This window comes from Poecilia latipinna, unplaced genomic scaffold (assembly GCF_001443285.1).
Source record: "Poecilia latipinna isolate Pla-1442-1.1 unplaced genomic scaffold, P_latipinna-1.0 Scaffold368, whole genome shotgun sequence".
Classification (NCBI taxonomy): domain Eukaryota; kingdom Metazoa; phylum Chordata; class Actinopteri; order Cyprinodontiformes; family Poeciliidae; genus Poecilia; species Poecilia latipinna.
In genome coordinates, this window is record NW_015112984.1 from 1 (window position 1) to 22,418 (window position 22,418).

Below are 22,418 nucleotides of genomic sequence, written 5' to 3' on the forward strand. Positions count from 1 at the left end.
AAAAAAAAAAAAAATCAACAAGTAGTTAAAGGCGCACTTAGAGATAAATCCCAGTTTGAAGAGTTAGTTTGGGTGGATGACTATGTTTGTGACACACTCTTCATTTTACATTTGAACAGGACTCTATGAGACGTTTAAAGCTTAAGACTTTTTTTCTTCTTCTTACTTCTCCAGAACGTTCTCCCGTGCCTCTGCTCCAGCAAACACATGTGGCCTTCAATGAACAGATCAATTTATACTATCAAGTTACACATCATGGAATCGATTTACAAGTCAGACGCTTCCTGAAGGTGATCGGTTGCTCTTGATTTTCTTTTAAGATACTTTAATAAAGAAGGTGTGACGAAAAGTGTCTGCCTTACATATTTTTTTTTTGTAATTTGTTTTTTTAAAAAAAACTATGCCCCTTTTCTTTCCCTCTACGGTTACACGATACATTTTGTAAGATTATGAGGAACAGTTCCAATAAAATGCAGTAATGTCTGCGGTTCTGATACGGCAAAATGTAGAAAAGTTCAAAGGTTTGAACAAAACTTTCTCAAACTTCTTGCCTTTTTATTTTGTTTGTGATTAATAGATACGTTCCTCGTGATTCCAGACACAGAACAGAACATCTCCTTGGCTTTACCTTAGGAACTGTGGCAGAAAAAAAAAAAAAAAACACACCTTCTGTTCAGGATATTTTTGTGGCTGCAACAACAGAGGAAGGTTTCTAATTTTACACAGCAGTGTAAATAATCAGGCTTCTTCTAATGGTTTTAATTATTAAGAGAGAGTGAGAGAGAAAACAAATACTCAAACCAATCTGGCCATATGTGAGATAATAATTACAGTTTTTCTAGAATGTAGATGTTAGTAACTTTGCTTTTGATCTGCTCTTGACTTAACTGCAGTTAAATCATTTTTCACACATAGTTGAAGTTTTGTTCAACAAAAAACAAAATATCAAATATAATATTTATCTAAGGAGAGACACATGCAATCAGAAATACCCATAATGCTCTTTTTGCAGCACATTTCTGTAAACATGAGCAAATATGTTATATATATATGTATCACATGAAGCAGAAAGCTGATTACAGATTTGACATAAAATACAGCATATGTAAAAGAATGATTTGCCATTAAAGTATTAGTGCTGTACATAAATTTAAAGCTGTTCTAATGTTTTCTTCCCCCCCCCAAAGCATCCATTTAGCTTGAGACCCACAGCTTCCTGGATTATACCAAAAGTGGACATTCAGCCAGCAAACAATTTTGCCTTTTTTGCAAACAGGCCATTAGAAAAAAAAAAAACCAAAACTGTAAATCTGTAAAAAAGAAAAAAAAAAGAGAAAGGTTTTAAGAAGAGATTACAGGCATTTAATGGTTACATTTACATAGGCTTAAACTAAAAGCATTTGACATGAAGAGATGATTGAGAGGTGAAGTGAACATATGGGAGACAACGGGAACAAAAGCTGCGTAAAACATGAACTAAGGTTTTATCCTGTATCATCCAAGTAATAAAATAGTAGGAACTGGTCATAAAACAAGTAATAAAACCTAACAGATTATGTCATTACAATATTTTATCTTATAGTCACACAGATATGTCTGTAAGATATCACAGTGACATGTTTCACAACAGTGATTATATCAGTTTAGTGGCCCTGGTATGCAAAGTAATGTGTTTTTTTTTTAATTTCAGTTTGAACTAGTTTCCATGATAACATCAACTTGTTTAATTTAATCAGTTAAATTGCTTTAAACACAGATCAACCCCCACATTAACACTTATAAACATGTTAGAAATGCCTTCTTTTAATCAACTTTAACTACTTTCTTATCTGCAAGCGACAAAAAAAACATCCCTTAAAAGACCTCCATACTTAGGTATCCCATTTATATTAATGTGCTGCACAGCACACGTTATATAAATTGCACTCCTTATTTCAACTGCCAGGATTTCAGGAGGATAACGTTTTGCGATTCAAAGTTTGGATCATTTAAGCAGGTCTGTCCGGGTTCAGGTTTGAGTAACAGTTTGGACTCTCTTTAAAGCTCTGACTCAGCAGAACAGTTCGGCACCAGGCCTCTGCAGAGCTGCAGGAGCTACTGGTGACGGCGCTCAGGCAGGTGCGTCGGAGCAGGGATGAATCTAAACGTTGCAGGATAGAAATGTTGCCTTCGATTTGCATTTCGGAGCGCAGAAATCCCGACTTCCCACTCGGAAGAGAAACAACTGGAACGCCGGCTAGATGTCCACCATAGTGTGGGTGAAGCCTGAGCAATTTTTTTTTTTTTTTTTTTTTAGCCAGAACTAAGCTCAGATTTTAAACTGCCCTTCTACTCATGATAAGAGGTTATGAGTCAGACTTGAATTATATTGTGAAATTTTATTTTTGATGTAACTGCACATTATTTTAATCATATTTGTGTTTACCCGAATGGGGAGCTGTTCATGAAGGAAAGTAAGAAATAACAATGAACTAATTTAGCTCCAGATTGGATTGTACAGCTGGATATATATCAGCCCTTGAAACGCCTTGAATAAATGTTTGAAATAAAACTTTTCCCACAGGAAAACACACATAGACCCTGTGGAATACTGCAAATATATGGAAGAATGATCAGATATTAACATCGATCTGTTTGGTAAAACTGAAAATAATAATAACAAAGAAAGCTACTAGATGTTGCCTTGAACAAACTGCCTCCAAAGTGAAGTGCAGCAGTGGCAGCATGATGCTGTGGGTATGCATTTTAGGAATGTAAACACAGGACTAGTGTCAATACCACTACATTCTTTAAAATGTCATTATCATTAAATAATTTGGTGATCTGACTCTAGTTGGTTGATAATCATTAGGATAAAATACATGTTAAATATTTTAGACAAATAATTGCTTTACCTGTTTACAGTATAACACAATGAAAGAGAAAATAAAAATAATTATTTCCCCTTCTACCTTCCAGAACAAATTACTGTTCATTAACTGTAACCTGCATGTTACTTAAGTAGGAATACCATTATAGTTAACACAAAAGCTTTGTCATATTCAGCCATATTAATATTTCAAGTTTAAGGTCTTTATCTTTGTATTTTTCTGGGTTTCAGTAAAATTATTTTCAGCTGGTTAAACAGGTGATAGCTTAATCGATATAATTAAATCAGCTGCGGTTGATCCAGAATGCTGCTGCTCACGTCCTGACTAAAACCAGGACGTCAGAGAACATCACACCAGTTCTAAAGTCCCTACGCCGGCTCTCTGTAGAGAATAGACTTTAAAATACTGCTGTTAGTTTATAAATGACTGAACGGCTTATAGCACCAAAGATCTGCTGCTGTTGTGTCAACCCTCCAGGCCTCTCCGATCTCCTGGTTCTGGTTCTGCTCTGCATCCCCAGAACCAGAACCAGAACCAGACACAGAGAGAAGCAGCATTCAGCTTCTGTGCACCACAAATCCGGGACAGGCTTCCAGAAAACTGCAAAACGGACGAAACACTGAATTCCTTAAAATCGAGGTTAAAAACAAACCGTTTGAGTTCGCTTCTGATTTATAGCAAGTGGAACATTGATCAGCAAACTTGACATGTATTGGCTTCATGATTTTGATGACGCCATTTGACAAAACATGTTTATTGCGGTTGTTTCATTACTGGTGACTGTATGATGGTTTTATGACGTAAAGCACTTGTTGCTGAAATGCGCCGTTGATTTGAGGGTCTAGTGTGCCTTGGCGTTTCTTGAAGGAACGTCACAACTAGAGGAAAAGCCTCCTTGGGGTTGATAAGTCACTGGTTTTATTTGCTTTCCTCATTTCTGCACGTGGGAAGGTACAGCATAGGAGATGGCAGCACAGTTTGTCGACAGATGCCTCTCTCCCTGCTCCACCTGGTCTCAGCCCACCTGTTCAGAGCGGTGAGTAAGCTCCCACAGGGGAGCGTGTCTGTTGTGGACCCGCAGAGAGACAGTGGGTGTCCAGAGAAAGCTAGAACAGAAATGCTTTCTCGCAGGTTTCTCTCCAGTTACATCTCTTTGAATGTTGCGGTGGTAGGTCAGTGGGAGCGTGTGGATCAGTCGTACGTGTGTGTGTGTGTAAAGATCCGTGTGTGTTCAGGAGACCAGGAGAAGTGTGCCCTCTCCACACTCCCCCCCCCCACCCCTGCAGCCGGCAAACGCCTGGCCACCTGCTCTGGGATTAGAGAGCATGCGGATTACACGCGTCACAATAAAGATACACAAATACAAATATGCTGCCAGCCAACAAAGGACACTCTCGCACCAGACAGCCTCTCCGCTAATCGCTTGTGGCTTTGCCCTGGGATTTCAAAGTTTACGACAAAAATCTGCAACCTGAGCTAAAAAAGCATCACTTTTGAGTGAACGTGAAAATATTCTCCATTCATTTTGGGCTTAGATTTACTTTTGGACGAAGTGTTTTTTGTTTTTTTTTTGTTTTTTTTTTGGAGGTGTTAGGAAATTGTTTTGTCGTTCCTGTTGCGACCCACCACAGGTCTGTCCCACTTTCTCAACCATGAAAACACACTGACGTTAAGAAGGAGAAACCGACAGGCAGTCGTGAACAAAACAAAACGCAATCATAATGAACAGGCAACATAAACAAGCGGTTTATCACCTGGCGACGGGCCAGTTTGTCTATTTGCCAATTCACACCCCCATTTCTTATCAGTGCGCTGTCATTTCCTCCCGGCCTACTTTCCCTTCATACCTGAAAACAAAACGGCTCGGACATAAACACTTAACAGTTGCATCAGTTTAATTTTTGTGGTAGTTTTTTTTTTTTTTCATGAATTATGAAGGGAAATAAAAAATAAAAAAACCTCAAATGTGTATGATTTAATGTAATTCTATATTATTTTGTAGGTTTTATGCTACAACATATTTTTATAGATTCTGGTGCTGATTTGTCGACTTTCCTTTTATAAGAGATTCTCATTTCTGATTCAGCTAAGATAACAATGAGCAATCTCTACCTTACAGATTTCCAAACCAAATATCCTAACAGAAAATGTCTTTTGTTTGCCTTTTCCATATTCCGTTGAATTATTTTGAAATGTGTGTTATGTAACTTTGAAAGTTACATAAAATGCAACTTTTTATGGTTAAATGTTCACACATTCACCAATTGGAGAAAGTCAGGAGTCACCGGGGAGCAACTTACCAATTCAGGACAGATTTAGAACAAAAGACTAATGGAAATGCATAGAAGTACGCTTTACTTATTATAACTTCTTCAAGCATTTTTCATGTTAAGACTTACGCAACAAACCGAGACTCATATCCTAAATTTTGATCAACATCCTACAGTTGAAAATGTAGAAAAAAGGAGAGAACCGCACATAATCGCTTGATTAAATACTGATAAAGTGACTGAGGAAAACTCCAATGCATCTTGACGGATGCCGGGATCCAGACGTAAAACCCAACCAACCCAAGTGATGAGTCCTTAAAACTGTGACATGTGCTTTTATTATGATTGGAAGATTTTCTGCAACCTTCCCTCACTTCTTTGCTTTCTCCCCCCCCCCCCGCCTTCTCAAGGGGTCAACGGGTTTACTTTACTTTGCTAATGACCCCGTCCCGTTATGACCTCATTCAGTTTGCGCTCAGTAATTGGCGGCATACTGACTCACTGTGGTGTCGGGGGAGGTGCTGACACGCCTGGGGGTGGGGGCTCCCATTGTGGATGTTCCTCACCGACAAATAAGTCATTGTTATGGATGGTTAACGGTAAATGAAGCTGGTGGGGTGTGTGTCGGGACAATGAGGGAGGGTGGGAGCCTTACAGTGTTGTCTGAGCAATATGTGGGCAGGGCTACATGCTTAAATTATGAATTTACAAAGCTAGCCAGCTAGCTAGCTTTGGAATGACCATAAAAAGCATGAATTTGGTTCTTCAAGACTTTCCTCCAATTTTTCATTTGACTCGTCTGTCACGCATGGATGGGGGTAAATTGCTACACTTGTAATATGCCTCAAATTGAGCCCCTAATGTCTGCATGAAAGTGTGTGCATGTGTTTAGTAATTACGTGTGTCTTGTAAAAAATGCCCGAGGTCATTCTTAGGTTTTTGTAGTATCTCTTCCCACATATTTAGATCAAAATGAGTTCAAGTGTGTAGCGTCAATTAGTAATTAGTGTGTACGTGTGTGTGCGTGCTACAACGTCTGCATGTCAGGAAAAAAAAAATCCTTGCTCATCATAAATAGGCGATTTTTGTGTGTGAAATTTACAGAAAACACATAATTGGAGCCTTAAATCGGTTTAATCTGTGTATCTCAACAAATGGAGTCTAAAAAATAAAAAATTGTTGGCAGAGTTTTGTTTCCGGCCAAAACCAAACACCATCTATAGAAAACAGGCTACTGCGAAGTTTTGGAAGACTTTCTGTCAGCAGATGTTACAATATTAAGGCTAATTAAACAAACTTCCATAATATGCTGAAACACTGTATTAAAACTTAAAAAAAGGATGGAGATGTCTAAATATGGACTGACAGGAAGACTGATTAGAAATCTTGTTGTGTTTATGCGCTGCTAATGCAGTAGACAACGAGACCCTGCGGAGGATAGTGAGGGGAGATGAGGTCACTGAATTGTCCAGTATCTGCTCCTGCACTGTGACAGAAGCACATCCTGATCAAGTGAAGAAACTAAAAATATTGCCAAACAAGAAAAACAGCACGATGACAGTAGACCTGCTCCCACAGTTTCTACTTAAAAACACTCCGCTTTGCTTTTCACCTGCGATGTGCGGCTGAAAAAGCAGCTCTCCCTCCTCCCTCCCCTCTTCCTCTTCACCTCTCCTCATCCCGCTATCACATCGGACAGGGTCTACTTATAGTACCACGCCAGGGAGAGGAGAATGGGGAGAGAAAGGGTATTATGACAGCGAGGGGAGGAAAGAGAGGGAGCGACAGAAAAGAAGGGCAGACAGGGTATTATGAGCGAGAGGGATGAGAGCAGTGAAGGCATTTGGAGTCTTTATTCGCTTTCCTAAGCCTCGGGCTCTGCTCCCAATCCGATTGGTCGATACGGCCAGCCATGTAAATGAAATGCAAAGCAGAGAGACCCTGACTTCCCTTTGCCAATTTGTGGGGGCCTTTCTCTCTTTCTCCACTAATGGTTTCGTTCTTTTATCAGTCTGTCTTCCTTGCGACGTTACGCTTTTCCACCTCGATATCACAGTCTGCCACCTTCAGCCTCCGATTCTTCCCTCCGCACTGTGGAATATTATGACTTGCCTTTTATTTCTATAAAAGCTCAACTTTGAGTTTCTTTAATGTTCAGTTTAAAGAATTTTAATCCAGCGAGTTATTTTAATATTTCCTGGGAAACTCCAGCAGTGGTTAAGAATAGGTTTACCTGCATGTGTGCAGCGGTTTTTGTGTGTTTGCAGAAGCGTATTAACATTCTTCTTCCTCCTCTTTAAAGTGTAATTAGACAGTCCTTCTAGGATGTTGCAGGGTTTTTTTTTTTGTGATTGCTGCAGCCTATAAAATGACTGATTTTGCAGCACTTTTTTGAAAAGTTGCAATCAAAGTTGCAAGTTGTTTTTTTTAAACCTTACTCTCTTTTTTTTGCCATAACATGACAGTCTTACAAAAACAGATGAAATTCTTGCACACAAAATAGTTAAAATTTAATGTGAAAATAATATTTTCAAGCACCTACTTGAAATAGCACCCTTTAGTACAATCATGTCCTGAGGAGTTGTCAAAAATATAAAGTATGAATCCAATGTTGGTCGTTAAAAGTTAACATGAACGTCTCAAAATGGCTTCTCCAAAAAAAAAAAAAAAGGAAAATGTCACAGCTTAGCACACATGTGCTTTTATCATGCAGGTTTGCTAGTTAATAAGGTTTTAAGGTGATTGGTTGAAATTATGTCGGGTGCAGTGATTGGTCAAAAAACATTCAGGTGGTTGGTTAGATTTGTAAAAAGTTTGTTCTGACCGGTGAAAATTGCAAAATTTGATGAGTGGATTTGCATTAAGAGTTGCAGCATCATAACTTCCTGGACATGCTTATTACAACACATTGGTTGCCTTTTGTTTAATGGTAAAGGGTGGACTGAGAATGTGATCCAGAATGCCTTGCAAAAGTCTGTTTATCCCATCAACTCAAAAATATTTCAGTGATACTCTGAAATGAAATTCATTTGAATTGATTGTCTTCAGAAGAGCGGCGTTTGTAGTAAAAGATGATTCTAAAAAGTGTATTTTTATTCATAAGAAATGTTGAAAACCGTGTTGGTTTACACTGGTTTACAACATAAACCAACATAACAATAACGTACATTGGTTGTTTTTGGTATTAACCTAGAAAAATGTGAAAACATTACAAATGGTGTGAATGCTTTTGGAAAGCGTTGAATAATTAAAAGCAGAGTGTCTCTCCAGCGGTTTAAAGCTTGGCTGTGAGCTTTTGCTGTTTGGTCATTTATTTATTTCACAGAGTCTAATCGGCACCAGCAGCGTTTGCTGCTTTTACTCGATGGGAGAGGGCGACTGATGACAGCTTTAAGTGCCGACAAATGCCACAGTCTGTCCCAGATTAAAGAGGCCAGCCGCCGTAATCCCTGTAATGCTGCCAAATTGGTATTTCCTTCCTTTCCCTTTGCTGAATTGGGCATCACAGAGATTGAGAGGCTGTCAAAAGGCATCGGTCTGACTTGAATTTATCCACTCTGTACGCTCACTTATTTGGTGTTTCACCAAAACGCAATATATTCTGTAAATTCTAAAAGAAAATGGCTCCAAATATTGTAAATGATGGGGAACTGTGTAACATTGACAAAGAAACTGGCTGACGAGATTTGTAAATAAACCTAATAAAAACCAGCAGTAATAGGATGAATGAGAGGGAAAAATAAGGTGATCAGATATTAAAAAGGACAGTAAAACAAAGCTGCATGCACAGAAAACGTCCAGGAATGAGAAATGGTCAGCGGTCGGTCTTATTCCTGAAGTGTTCGTTGTGGAAACATTGCCACCTACAGGCGGCTATGAGAAATACACAGCCGTGGGCTCCACCACTAATGATAAACTCCGTTCAATTAATTATCAAGACAGATAGTTTAGATAGTCTGAAATCATTAAACAACGACCCTAAGTGTGTGTCTAGTACAAAAATAGACATAGAGCTGACAATAAAACAAAATGTTGTAAAAATTAAAAGTTCTGATTACAGTCAAATCTGTTAGAATAATTATCATTGCAACATGAAAAAAAAACACTTTTCTTGTAGCAAACATTTTAAAATGCTCATTAAGTGGAATGATAAAATTGTCAAAATGTGCAGAAAGATGTTTTAGTGATCGTAACTGATTCAGAGCAGGAGAAAGTAATTAAGTTGACTTTGTGGCAGAGATCTAAGGCTGTTTTTGGTTAACTTTATGTCACATATAAACATGTAGATTTCCTTGCTTGTTACTAGTTTGTTCAAGGCTTAATTTTTTCTCTATATTTTACTTAAAAAGCTGCTTTTTTTTTTTTTCTTTAATAGGTAACAGGCCTGCCAACCCTTGGGTATTGTCCAGGGCTCTTATTGACCTCCTGGTGAATGATTTGTGTTGGTCTGGCCTCTCCGGAGAAAGTTTTCAACTGTTCAATCTTTTTCTCCATGTGTGGATTATGACTCTCACTGTGATTCACTGGAGTCCCCAATAACTTTAAACATAGAGCCAGCAACATACTGTAGGAAGCATAGATTTTCTTTGATTCTTGGGGAAATTCTGCATCCATTTCACAGAACAGACTAAAACCAAGTTAATCCGTCGTATCGTCCAATGGTTCTGTAACCGGTTGTGGTTTGATGTGGATCATCAGTCAAATGCATCTTACCACCCTTTGAAAACTTTCTGGAGGCGCCCCTTTACTTTAGCAAGAAAGAGACTCACCACAACACAACACTTCATCCTGTTCTACCTCCTACAGCCCCATCCCATCAGCCCTTTCCCTGTTGGTACACCAACCCCCCTCCATACTGCCCGCCTTCCACCCGACACCACCCTGCCAAGCTGACAGTTCCAAGCTCCATGGAAAATGAGTCTCGTTCGCATTACAATCGCGTGGGACAGATTCCATTAGCTCTATCTGAAATTGAGCACGGGGAGCAGGGAGCGGGAGGCAACGGCGCACGCCCTTATCGGAGCGAGAGGGTGAGCTCCGCCGACGTCACTAATCCACCGGGCGGGATTGAGCAGGCACACACCTACAGGGGGGAAGACGACTTGGGTCGCGACAAAGGGAGCACTCACACTCTTTCTTTACGAGCCGCACAACAAACAGGTAACACATCCCGGCGGAAGGACAAACAAACCAACCAAAAAAAAGAGCCCACATATGCAAATATTCCACCAGCTTAACACTTCTGCAATGTAATGAAAATGAGTCAAATTTGCATCTCGGTAAAGGACATGATGAAACTGGCAGGAAACAGGCGACAGATCAGCTCCCAGCCTCTGTGAGTGTTTGTGTGTGTTCCCTGTAAGAGCGCTGGCAGGTCTGTTCCAGCGGCGCTGCTCGTGGGATTGGTGTCAGTCTGTCACTCCATGATGAAACTGAGCCTCTCATGCTCTCACTGTTTGATCTCCAACTCTGCTCTCTCTCTCTCTTTCTCTCTCTCTCTCTCTCACACACACAAACATCTCTGCCACGCATATGAACGCGTTCCACATAAGCACACACGTGCATTTTGCAGTAACACCCCACACAAACCCCCCAGTGTCCTCCTGCTCACAGCTATTAACCCTTGACACATAAATCCAAGGGTATGTGGGTGCGTTATTAGCTGTGTGTGCAAGTGGGAGGGTGGATGGGGTTAATCTTTGTGTAGTGTGGATCTTTTCACACAAGATCACTCAATTTAAATAGAGCAAGAACACTTTGATGTCTCCGGCACTCTCCCTCCTTTCTTCGCTCTCCATCTCTCATCCCGCCCCTCTAATTTGCTTCGTGGTGCCCCCCTCTGTGGCCCAGCGATAAGGTGTAATGAGAAATGTTTTCAAAACGGCTCTCACCTTTCACGCTGTGTTAATTGAGTGTGTGCTTGATACGGCAGAGGAGGGGAGAGAAGCGCTATCGTTTCCTGACCGCTGAAGGTGCCTGCGGGATGGAAAAGGAGTTTTCCCCAAACAAGGGAAAGCGAAGCCAGAACACGCGCTTGCATCATCTGACAGCCCTCAAAGACTCAAAGTAATGAGAGGATGTACCATCTTCATTAGCTGTCATTTACAGAGCATTACAGCAACAGCACCTCGAGGCAGTTATCGGTCACGCAGTGAGAGAGGCGTCGGGGAACAGGGGGAAAGATGTGAGAACAGGGGCTCACTTTGGCCTGAATTCACTTAGGCACCTGCAGAAAGTTTTCGTGGGGGGTGGTCAGATGAGAACCACTTATCTCATTTGTAAAACAATTCTGTAATGAACCTGCAAAGACAAGGCCCTTGTCTAAGCTGCCTAAGGTCATTCATAGATCACTAATCAAACTGGCCACGTCCCGTACTTATGCAAGCTTTCTGGGGATGCAGAGCAGAACCAGAACCAGAAGACCTATGAGGTCTGGAAGGTTGATATAACAACAACAACAACAGATCTTTAATGCATTGTGGTGCTAAGACGTTCAGTGATTTAGAAACTAACAACAGTATTTTAAAGTCTATTCTCTGAGCTACAGGGAGCCAGTAGGACTTTAAAACTGCTGTTATGTGCTCTATCTTCCTTGGTTTAAGTGAGAACACGAGCAGCAGCTTTCTGGATCAGCTGCAGCTGTTTGATTTGTCAGTCAGACCTATGAAGACGCTGTTGCAGTAATCAATGCGGCTAAAGATAAACGCATGGACGAGTTTCTCTTGATCGCGCTGACACATTAGTCCTCTAATCCTGGAGATGTTCTTCAGGTGATAGAAGGCCGACTTTGTAAATGTCTTTATGTGGCTCTGAAGGTTCAGGTCAGAGTCCAGTCAGCTCTGAAACTCGCAGGTTTCAGGGCTGACTGCTAGGTTTTAGTTGTAATAACAGAAGCTGTGCATTGACTGCAGATTGTTCCTCTTTAGGTCCAAAGATAATAACTTCAGTTTTGTTTCTGTTCAGCTGGAGAAAGTTTTGGCACATCCACACATTTATCTGTTCACTGATTGGATGGGTTCTGAGTCACCTGGTGACATCGTAATATAGAGCTGTGCATCATCAGCGTAGTTATGGTAGCTAATCTTTTTTCCTGTTATAACCTGAGCTAGTGGGAGCATGAATTGAGTAAGACAGGTCCACTTCAATGAGAAGTTACCTATTGAAACAAAGAAATCCCTTTTCTTTATGTAAGACTTGAACCAGTTGAGTCCTGAACCGAAGAGTCCGACCCAACTCTTCGGTCCAACATCGTATGATTTAAAATTCGTACAATGTAAGTTTTTAGGATTACTTTTTTTAGTTTCTGTCTCATAGTTAAGGTGTGCCTAGAATAAAAATTAGTGCTGAAACTTAAGAAATTGGTAGTCTATCAAATACTTATTTTCCCCACTGCACATTCATGTATTGTGTATGTTTGTCATCTTCTAACAAAGTAAAACTTGAAAAAAATGCTAAGAGAAATTGCTAATTGGAGATTGTACCTCCAACTGTACCTGCAAATGGAGGTACAATTGTACGTTGTTGGAATCCTAAAACCTTTATATACGTTTCCTTATATAAAGTCTAAGATGTTAAAGCAATAAAGCAAACAGACAGATGATGGGTCAGGTTTAGGTTCCCACAACTGTCTCAGTGAACAGGTATCTCCATGACAGCGGATGAGCCGTGTGTGACAAGTGCTAAACAGATTACCTTGTCTGTAATAATCTCATCCACCTACATCCATGCTGGGCCTGTCCAACTAAAATGATGATGTGGGATGACAGAATCCACAGGGGGAAGCTCCATTTGTCGAGCTACGAGACCGTCTGGATTACCACTCCGGAGCCACAACATCATCATCACCCTAACAGGATAACACAGCATAATAAACTCCTTAAAATAATCAAACTTATTACAACCTAACCCTTGTTTAATACATCCGACTCAGCTTACTTGGTCTGGTATCCTCTAACAGTGGAGCCACAAAAGAGAATAGCTTCCTAAGACAAGAGAACACAGGAAAGCAGATTGCGGTGCATTAATATTGGCATTAATTGGATTTGGAAATTACGCAGCTAATTTCTTCCAGTGGCTCAGTGAAATATGTAGAAGCAAAAAAAAAAAAAAAAAAAAAGGACATGAAAGTCTTAAAGTTAATTAATCGTCTCCGGCCCCAGCTTAATTAAAGTTTCCCAGTGTATGGAGGTAATGGGGGAATAGATGAAACAATTGCAGAAACGCCCTCCCTTGCTACCTCTGTAACAGAATAGAGTCCGCTGAGGGTTCAGATTTTAGGGCCTTTGATTAACACACACACAAGACACACAACAGTCCCCAGAACAGAAACCTTCGAGTTTCCATTGCTCCCAGTGAGGGATTCAGAATAATTAGCTGGATCAAAACCGAAGAATCCATCCACTGAGACGTCAGCTGTTATACACAGTACCTCCACTAAACGCGCAACACGATACAATAAGCAGTCTGTAATGGCCGTCACATGGGTTGTGCACTTTAAGACAATGTAAACAGAAAAGAAAAACTACTGATAATAGCTTGGAAAAAAGGATTTAAATACTGTTATTGATGTCGCTCAATAAATACTACGTAAATCTTTCAAGAAATTTATATTTGATCTTTAATTGTCTTATTAAAAGAAATATGAAGTTGCTCAAACCCGAAGGCCACACAATAGTTTGGGTTTTTTGTACCAGAAACATTTGATTATTAGAATTGGCAAGTTGTGAATTCTGTTTTGACTGGTTGTATGACTTCTTTCATCCAAGGGGATCTACTGGGTCTTAAAAATTAGAGAATCAAAAAGGTTCAGGCTGGATTTAATCCACACTATTCAGACTCAGTAAGACATTAACAGAATATTTTTGTTTGATGTGACTTTAACATTTTTGACATATTTATTTACAAGACGATTAGTAGTGCCTGGGCATTTAATGTATTTTTTCTGCAACAAATGTTTTCTGACGATAAAAACGCAGATGAGTAATGAAGCATCATCTCCCATTACAGGGCCTCCCAAAAATGCATACTTAAAAAAGAAATTATACTTTGGGTGACTTTAGGTCAATCACATCACAAAGTGCGCAAAACTGATCAGCTTAAACACTGACTGATGTTTAAGCTGACCAGTCGTTACTGATGAACAACTTTAGACCACTTCCTACATGATTTCTGAAGCATTTGGGTTGCATTTGGGTTTCTTGTTGGAAAATGTTTTTGAAATTGACTTTTCTGAAATATGACTCAAGCTTTACAAGTTAAAGACATTTGAAGGTGGAATTTGATTATAAACAAAAAAAAAGCTGAAATAGTAAGAAAAATATAAAAACTGATCATGAAATTTATTTCTATTGATTGCTACTGCATATAAAAATTGTTTTGTTGATTTTTTTATTTATTTATTTTTTTTTACAAAAATGCTTGGCAAGCAGGTTTATAATTCTTCTTCTTCAGGTTTTGACCAAAGTCCCTTCCTTATAAAAATTAAAACGATTTCTGTCTTTTTATGTTCTAGTAGAAAGCAATGTCTCGGGGGAAATGTGATGCTTGCTCCAGATCTTAGCAGTAAATCCAATCCACACAGCAGCTTCACGTAGTTAAAAAAAATTAAATTTAAGATAGTTTCTCCTACACATAGCTTGAGATGGCTCTAAAATACTTTAAATGCATCACTGAGATACCATGACGCACTCCTCTCTGAAAGAAAAGACTCCTCCTCAGGCTTCAAAAAGTCACGTAGTTTCTCAACAAACTTCTGAAAGAAACGACTCGCAGCGAGTCTTTTACTTCTTGGATTCTTTGCCGTCTCTTCAATAGCTTTTTGAGAATCGGGCGTTCTGTAATTTTCAGCTTCTTATCATATTTCCATGCCGATGTACCGTATTTGACTGCCAAAACTGCTCATTAAAGCAGATGAGTGTGTTAAAGTGGTGATGCAATCCAAAGCAACCCTCGCAGACGAGCATGCCTAAGCCTCAGCGCTGGGAGAGGGCGCCCTCTGCTGGAAACACGTTTACCTCATGAAGTGAAAAATAATAAGAAAGAAACAGTTTTCTTTTTAATCTGGTTTATTGACATGTGTATAGCGATTGTCTGTGCACCGGACAGTTACAGAAGGACATGATATAAAATAATACAAAATAGCTGTACATAAGTTATAGTCAAAGGAATGCATTGTTATTTGTGAGGTTTTTCGCTGTATTAGACACGTCAGCTACTCACTCACCTACATTAAGGAGAGCTTATAAGTTGAGGAGTTTGAGGTTTCGCCATCTGGAATAAGGGTCAATGAACACACATGTATTAAAAAAAAAAAAAACCACATTTGTGAAGAGCTTATGATATCACTGGTGGTACTGAGTAAATTAATGCTGTGCTAAAATACTGTGAGAGGTTTGCTCAATAACTAAGGCCTAAACGAAATAAAGAAAACAACACACGAACACCTACAAATCAATGAAGACTAAACGTAAGCAAATATTACAGAAGAGATAAAGGAGCAAAAATAAAAAAAGAAGCAAAATGAGGGTGCTGCAACAGTTCATCCATCCACATGCCAATTACAGGCAGAGATCTCGAGCACAATTCACTGAGGTTGACACGATTCATAACCGCCAGCTGATACTTGCCTGTTGGAGTCGGTTTTTCTCCTTTTTTTTTTAAACAACAGCACCCGTTCACACCTATTGACACGCTTATTGAAGTAGATGCGTAGAGAGCCTGAAAATAAACCCACCAAAGTTCTGACTTTTGGACAGCTTCAAAAAGAATGAAACCATTCATTTTACAAAAAAATATACATATAAGTATTTATTTTTTTTGGTGACACATTTATTAAATTTCTAAGGATTCCTGTAAACTGAAGCAGTTTTGTCATTTAGACTTTATAAGTTGATCAGGAACATTTTAATTAGTAATTTATGATTCTCTGGGGTATAAACTGGCTGCGACACAGAGGCACGTTTCTGTAAGCCGCTCTTCAAAACAGGGAAAAACCAACCAACCACACAATTTAAGGATTTACACGCGGTTTTACCAGAGATGCCAACAACTAAATATGGTGCTGCTGAAAGGCTCGTCTTTGGCGATCACGACCAGTGTGGTGTATGCATATGGAAGGAGTTTTTATCAATATAATATGAATTTCAGCTGGCACTGCAGCACAAAATCAACTTGGATCAGGGGTGTCCAAACTTTATGCCGCACAGGCTAAAATGTTCAAGTTGAAAGGACTCACAGGCCATTTTTAATTTCTACCTGCTTATATATTTAAACATGCAATATTTTAATGAAATAATCCAAGTGGTTGATTTTTGTAAATCTTTAACCAGAAATGTAAAGAAAAAAGAAGGTAACATTTTTGGATCAGTTGTTTTCTATTTTCTTTTAAGTGTGTTGACAAGCGTGGTATGGATCAGAGGCTGCATAAAGTAATTTCAAAGCTTGATGCCTTGTTTGATTTATGCATCATGAGCTGGACACCACTGGTCATCAAGCCTTCTTTACCTCAAACAGAAGAATATTTTCACAAGCTTTCTGCTCTCTCCATGTTTCTCTGGGGTTGCCCTGCCAGCTGTGACTCTGAGATTGCTAATCCTGAGCTACTGTTATTGTCACCACATCACTTCTCCAGCACACAATAAATCCGGCATTCAGGCTTCAAATGGGTAAAAAATTTTTTTATCAAAAAACAAAACAAAAAAACCCCATCACATTCGAAAAACTGTACGTTTTGAAGTATTTCAGGACGCGTTTTTTTAATGGCTGGATGTAAACATGTGCCAAGTCAGTCGACATCCTGCAGAAGAATTATTGGAAAATGTTAGCATAGCAGTACAAGAGGTGTCATTTATGAAGTTATATCAAGTATTACGTTTTTCTTTTTTTTTTTTTTAGGGATGCACGATATATCGGCACTAACATCGATACTTGCTGATATTAGTAATTTTATAACATATTGGTGCAATAAATAAAACTGGGAGGATTTTTTTCCCCCCATCTTGTTACGTTTGTTTTGGTAAGAGGAGAGGAGAAAGTTGGTTATGTGACATTCATAGTGATGCAGTGCAGGATTGTGGGTATTTTAACTGAAAGGGTGGTCATTTTGTTTACGGTGTCAACAGGGCAATGAAATAATAAATAACATCTGTAAATATTGGTTACAGCGATATTAATATCGGATATCGTTACTGGCCCAAATTTTCATATCCGTGCATCCCTGTTTTTTTTAAGACTCGTTTTCTTTATTTTCCCCTCGAAACAACAGCACAAAACTTTGAGAAAAAAAAAAAAAGCAGTTTAACTCAAGGACTCGGAAGACAACCTTAATTGTGACATACTCGCTCAGCGTGAGTGACGAATTCGCAAACCACCGTGCAAAGTTTCTGAATAAGTGCCCATGTAGCGTAAATACTGTCCAGCGCATGCGAGCTGGACGCGGCTTCCCATGTGAGCGTGTATAACTGACTTCTTCGTGTCTTCCACACTTGTGGCTATGTATTGGAGCCACCACACCTTTTCAAGCTAGTTCACCAAGCTACACCATAATATTCAGTTACAAAAATAGTATCACAATATAGAGCATTCAGTATGAGCACCAGCGAAGGCTAAACATAGCCCGAGTATTTGGCTACATTCATTGTCTGGGCAATGTTTCATGGTAGCAGTGTGGAAGTGGACACAGTGTTGGTAATGTCTTCTCATTCCCGGGCTCTCCTAATCTACCGCACAGTTACAGCTGGGCACAACTTGCTCACACCATAGAGGAATAATTAACTAGACCCACTGCGAATAGAAAAATAGTTATTAGATTTTTTTTTGTGTTTGTTTTGAACATTGAACATCTAAAAGAATTCCTCCCGCTTCCCCCAAAATAAAGCCCTCCCCCTTTTCTTAACAAAATAGTTTGTTTTTTTTCCCCTTTGAAACAAAAGTTCTTTTCTTTTTGAGGTCATACAAGAACAAATCATCCGTCACACCAACACGGACCCTGTTAGAAGAAGTTCAGCGACCCGAGGTGCGTTCAGAACCGAAGCAGTTCAGAATCCGTTGACTTCCTTTAAGATGGCGAGGACTCGTCGCAGAATCTGGTGAACTGAACGCACCTCTGGTTGACCTCTGAACCTGGAAAACCCTTCCCTCCCCCCTTCGAGCTTCCAGGTACAGCCGAACGAACGCCTGGCTCGACGAAGAAAAAGCACGTAGCTTATCTATGCAAGTGCTATTATTGCTTTGGAGAGTTGTGAAGTGAGGTGAACCCAGTTTTAATTCCCTGCCTTTGTTTATCCTCATTCTGCTTCATAATTGAGGTTACGGTACAGCTTCTCGCAAATGTATTAATACACTTTCAACTTTTTCACAACTGGTTACAACCGTGAGCTTCATTGCACTTCGTTGGGATTTTACACAAAGTAGTTTTTTTCCAAACTTCTTTAAAAAAATAAAAAAATAAATAAGTGGTATGAATTTGTATTTAACCCCTCTGTGTGTGAATACTATGTAGAACCATTTGCTCCACTTAAAGCTGCAGCCCTTCTACACTTACATTTTCCACATTCAACTTCCTAAAACTGGAAGGTTTTCTGATCATATATTTTTAAGTAATGCCAAAGATTGAGGCCTAATTTGACATTCAGACACATGCATATTCTCTGATCTAAACCATTCCAATGGCTCTCTCACTGCGTGTTGAAGGTAGTTGCCCTACTGCGCCTGATATTTTTTACGCCACAATTGACCTGCTTTTAGCTCCAACCATCTTCCATCAACTCTGACATGAACGCAAACCAACCTTTCTTCTCAACATTCTTCCACAAAGGCCAGATTTGTGGTGTACACAAATATGCAGTCGACACACTCTCTCATCTAAACTCTTCTTATCGATTAGGTGACTTCTGGAGGCACTTGGTGGGACTGGACTTTAGATATGGGGTTACTGGAGTAACTACAAAAGCACACCACACTTTTCAGATTCTGGTTTGCAAAAAATAAATTAATTAACCAGAACCATTCATATTTTTTCTTCCACTCCCCAATTATTCTTTACTTTGTGCTGGTCTGTCCCATAAAATCCTTTTTTTTTTTTTTTTTTTTTTTTATTTTGTTTAAATAAAAATTTGAAAAAGTTTAACGTGTGTGAATACTTTTGAAAGGCGCCGAACGTAATGCTCACTCTGCCGCTTAAGAGGTCACCAAGGGGTTTCGTTTACAGGAGTATCTGTGCATAGATTTAACACTAAAAGTATTGGTGAAGACAAAGGAGAACAACGTGCACAATTAAATGGATCAGTTGGAACGTTCATGTTTCAGTGTAGTTAAGGGGGTAAAGCCTTCCTGTTTCAGGCGCTGACATGAAAAACTGGGGAAGATGACGAAAGTAACTGAAGGCAGTAGAAGTGACAGTCACAGTGAAGCTGAGACCATTTCTATTAAAAGGATCTTCAGAATGTGGCGACTTATGCTAGTGGACTGAATGAACGCAGCTGCAATTAATGCTGGAAAAGAGACAGTCAAGGCCATTCGTTTTGCATGTGCAAAAAAGCTACTTAAGATTTCACACTGAAGAGAATTGAAAAGGATGTTTGAACCTGATAGTGTGTAGTTACAGTACAACGGGGCTGAGTCATCTTATAGTGAGGAACTTTTAAAAGGTCAAGCAGCATCACCAGAGATTCTCTTTACGTTCTACGTAACGAAAATTAGCTCACTCTGTTTTTGTTAGATTAGACGAATCACTATCTACCTGTTAGCACTGATTAGTCTGTCAGGTCCTCCCGATCTTGAAGCTCTGAAGGATAAACAAGGGGACGGATTGAGCTGCATTCTGTAACACAACGTTGGAGAGCGCGGTCGAACACTCAGAACGCACGTGCTGCCGTGACAGCCGTGCTCGACACTGAAGTGATTCATCGCTCATTGACGTTTGCCATGAGAACGAGGCTCAAGTAGCTTCCTGCGGTTGGGATGGTGGTTACTGAGGGCGCGGCTAGTCGATGGGGCCCTGGAAGATGAGCCGTATCCAGCCGGGGGTACCGAGGGCGGCGGAGCAGAAGGGGCAGACGGGCCTGAATGCGTGTGTCCCGTGGGGCAGAGGGGTCTCGGCCCAGTATTTGGCTGTCCTCTCCGAGCAGACGTGGCCGCACGGTACGAAGGCGTGAGTGGGCGCTCCGGCATCCACGTACACAGCAGGCTCAGAGCCTAGCCACAGCGGCACGTAGGGGCCCACGCTTCTGCACAAGGGGCATTCTCGGCGCTTGGTGGAGCCCTCACCCTCCCCGGGGTCCTCCACCCTCTGAGACCTCTGGCCCCAGTCGTGGCGTCCGTGGACGTGGCCGCAGGTGAGGTAGACCCAGGGCTGACGCTCTTCAAGGCTGCGGCAACAAATCAACTCGACTAACGTCACGCAATTCCTTGTATGTTTGTGACATTGCAGTACTGGCAAGTGTTAATCAGGGTCTCTGCAGGTTTCATCAACTCAAATTTAAGGCTTTTAAAGACCTTATAACACTATTATGAGTGAAAATTAAGACCTGTATCGCTATAAATGTACTAAATACATATATATAATATATATCATTTTGCAAAAATTTCCTTGCACCCATGATAAACGCATCAAGCTACCTGTAGCGGCAACCGCCTCGATCCACCCAACTCACTGAATATGTCTGGGTGCGACTCAAACTTTTGCCAAATATTAAAATCACGTGAGAAAAGAAAAAAAACAACTACATAACATATGCGAGATTAAATAGTCTTACCACGACAAAATTTAAGACCTGTATCATGGTAAAAGTACAATATGCATATATATTTATATTTATTTTGTAAAAACTTACTTTTGCCCATGATAAATGCAAAAAGTAAGCTAGCTAACAAAGGTGTATTAGCTCCTAGTTACCTGCGGCCTCTGTCACCTCAAGTCACTCAAACTTTTGCCTGACAGAAAAAGTCAGGCAAGAAAAAAACACAAACTACATAGTGTTTGTGAGATTAAATAGTGCTGCCACAACAAAAATTTAAGACCTGTGATTAATATATTTAAGGCCAAATGGGAAAAAATAAATGAATTTAAGACATTTTAAAACCTTGATTTCAGATACGTACATTTAAGACTTTTTAAGGATGTGCGGACACCCTGTTAATAATTTATACTGTCGCCTTTTGCAAACAGAAAATCCAATAATAAACTCCTGATAAAAGTTCTTAACACTAAATCAAGTGACAGTAGTCTCACCTGTGGCTGCGTGGTAAGCTTGGGAAGGCCAGCGTGCTGAGGCCCACAGGACACTGCGGTCGGGACGCGTTCAGTTCTTGACGAAGGGCCTCCAGGTGACGCAGGGTGGGAGCGCGCATCAGGCCCTCCCCGGTGCGCCACAGCAGAGTGGCGCCGCAAAGATCCACCAGCGAGCCGTCCCGCAGTGCGCTGCTCTCCCCTTCTGCCTACATACAGACAGGGATATGCCTACAGTTCAACCCAAACCGGATCGACGGAGCAAAACCGTCGCTGAGGTGACTCACCAGTTTGCCCCGACTGGGCCCGGAGCGGGTTTCTCTGAGGGCATAGACGTCTCCGCACACAGAAATCTCCCTCCACAGACCCTGCCTGGGCTCCTGGGGGAAACCTTCCGGATGCATCACCAACACCCCGTTGGTGGTGAGGCCGTCCATGTGGCCGTCAGGATTTTTCCACTTGGTCGCTTTCTCCTAGTGATGAGAGCGCCGCTTCAGCATTTCCGAACAGAAAGCGCCTTTGTGCCGAACTGTTATCACACTCACCCCTAAAAAGATATTTTTAGACGAGTCAAAGCCTGCCGCGTAAATGCGTGCGGTGTATGGCGGGTTGCGCTCGCACACCACTCTGCAGGCAAATCGGGAGATGGTGCTGGGAGCGATGGAGGGGTCTTCTCCTTCTGTCCCCCCTCCGGAGGTGTCGGTCACCACAAAGTCGATGGGACTTTCTGTGGACCGTCCGATCTGCAGGAGAAACAAAATTCGCTCCTGTTTCATTATAGTGTTAAAATAAACCACACCTACAATTTATTACTATTGTTCTTACTGTTAAAAGTGGGTGACATGACTGCCGAATCGGTTAATAAATAATCTTTTGTATTTTCTGCCTAGGTCTCTGAAGTTTACTGAGAATCTGAACCATGATTGTTTATGTTTTTAATTCTTAAAAAGGAAATGGCAATCCAGTTCATCATTTACAAGAAATAAGGCAAGAAAAAAAAAAAAAAAAAAAAAAAACCCTAAAAAAAAAAAAATTTTTTTTTAAAAATTTTTT

At 40.4% G+C, this 22,418-nt stretch overlaps 1 protein-coding gene and 1 long non-coding RNA gene across 4 annotated transcripts in view; both read right to left on the minus strand.

The window, feature by feature from the left end:
• Positions 1-12,651: 12,651 nt before the first annotated feature.
• Positions 12,652-22,418, minus strand: part of LOC106949870 (E3 ubiquitin-protein ligase pellino homolog 2) — a 19,260-nt gene continuing 9,493 nt past the window's right edge. For 2 of the 3 annotated variants that reach the window (XM_015036408.1, XM_015036409.1), the window contains 4 exons: positions 21,911-22,108; positions 21,653-21,838; positions 21,369-21,574; positions 19,239-20,505 (listed from right to left, as the gene is read on the minus strand). In XM_015036408.1, the coding sequence (XP_014891894.1) occupies positions 20,121-20,505; positions 21,369-21,574; positions 21,653-21,838; positions 21,911-22,108 (975 nt within the window). In that variant the 3' untranslated portion in view covers positions 19,239-20,120. Of the gene's footprint in view, positions 12,987-13,075; positions 13,123-19,238; positions 20,506-21,368; positions 21,575-21,652; positions 21,839-21,910; positions 22,109-22,418 lie in introns of those variants that run through there. The other variant, XM_015036411.1, reaches the window with a different exon arrangement.
• Positions 15,186-16,451, minus strand: LOC106949871 (uncharacterized). The gene is made up of 2 exons (XR_001425476.1): positions 15,810-16,451; positions 15,186-15,765 (listed from the first exon to the last, which is right to left on the minus strand). It is a non-coding gene; the product is annotated as an uncharacterized LOC106949871 (long non-coding RNA).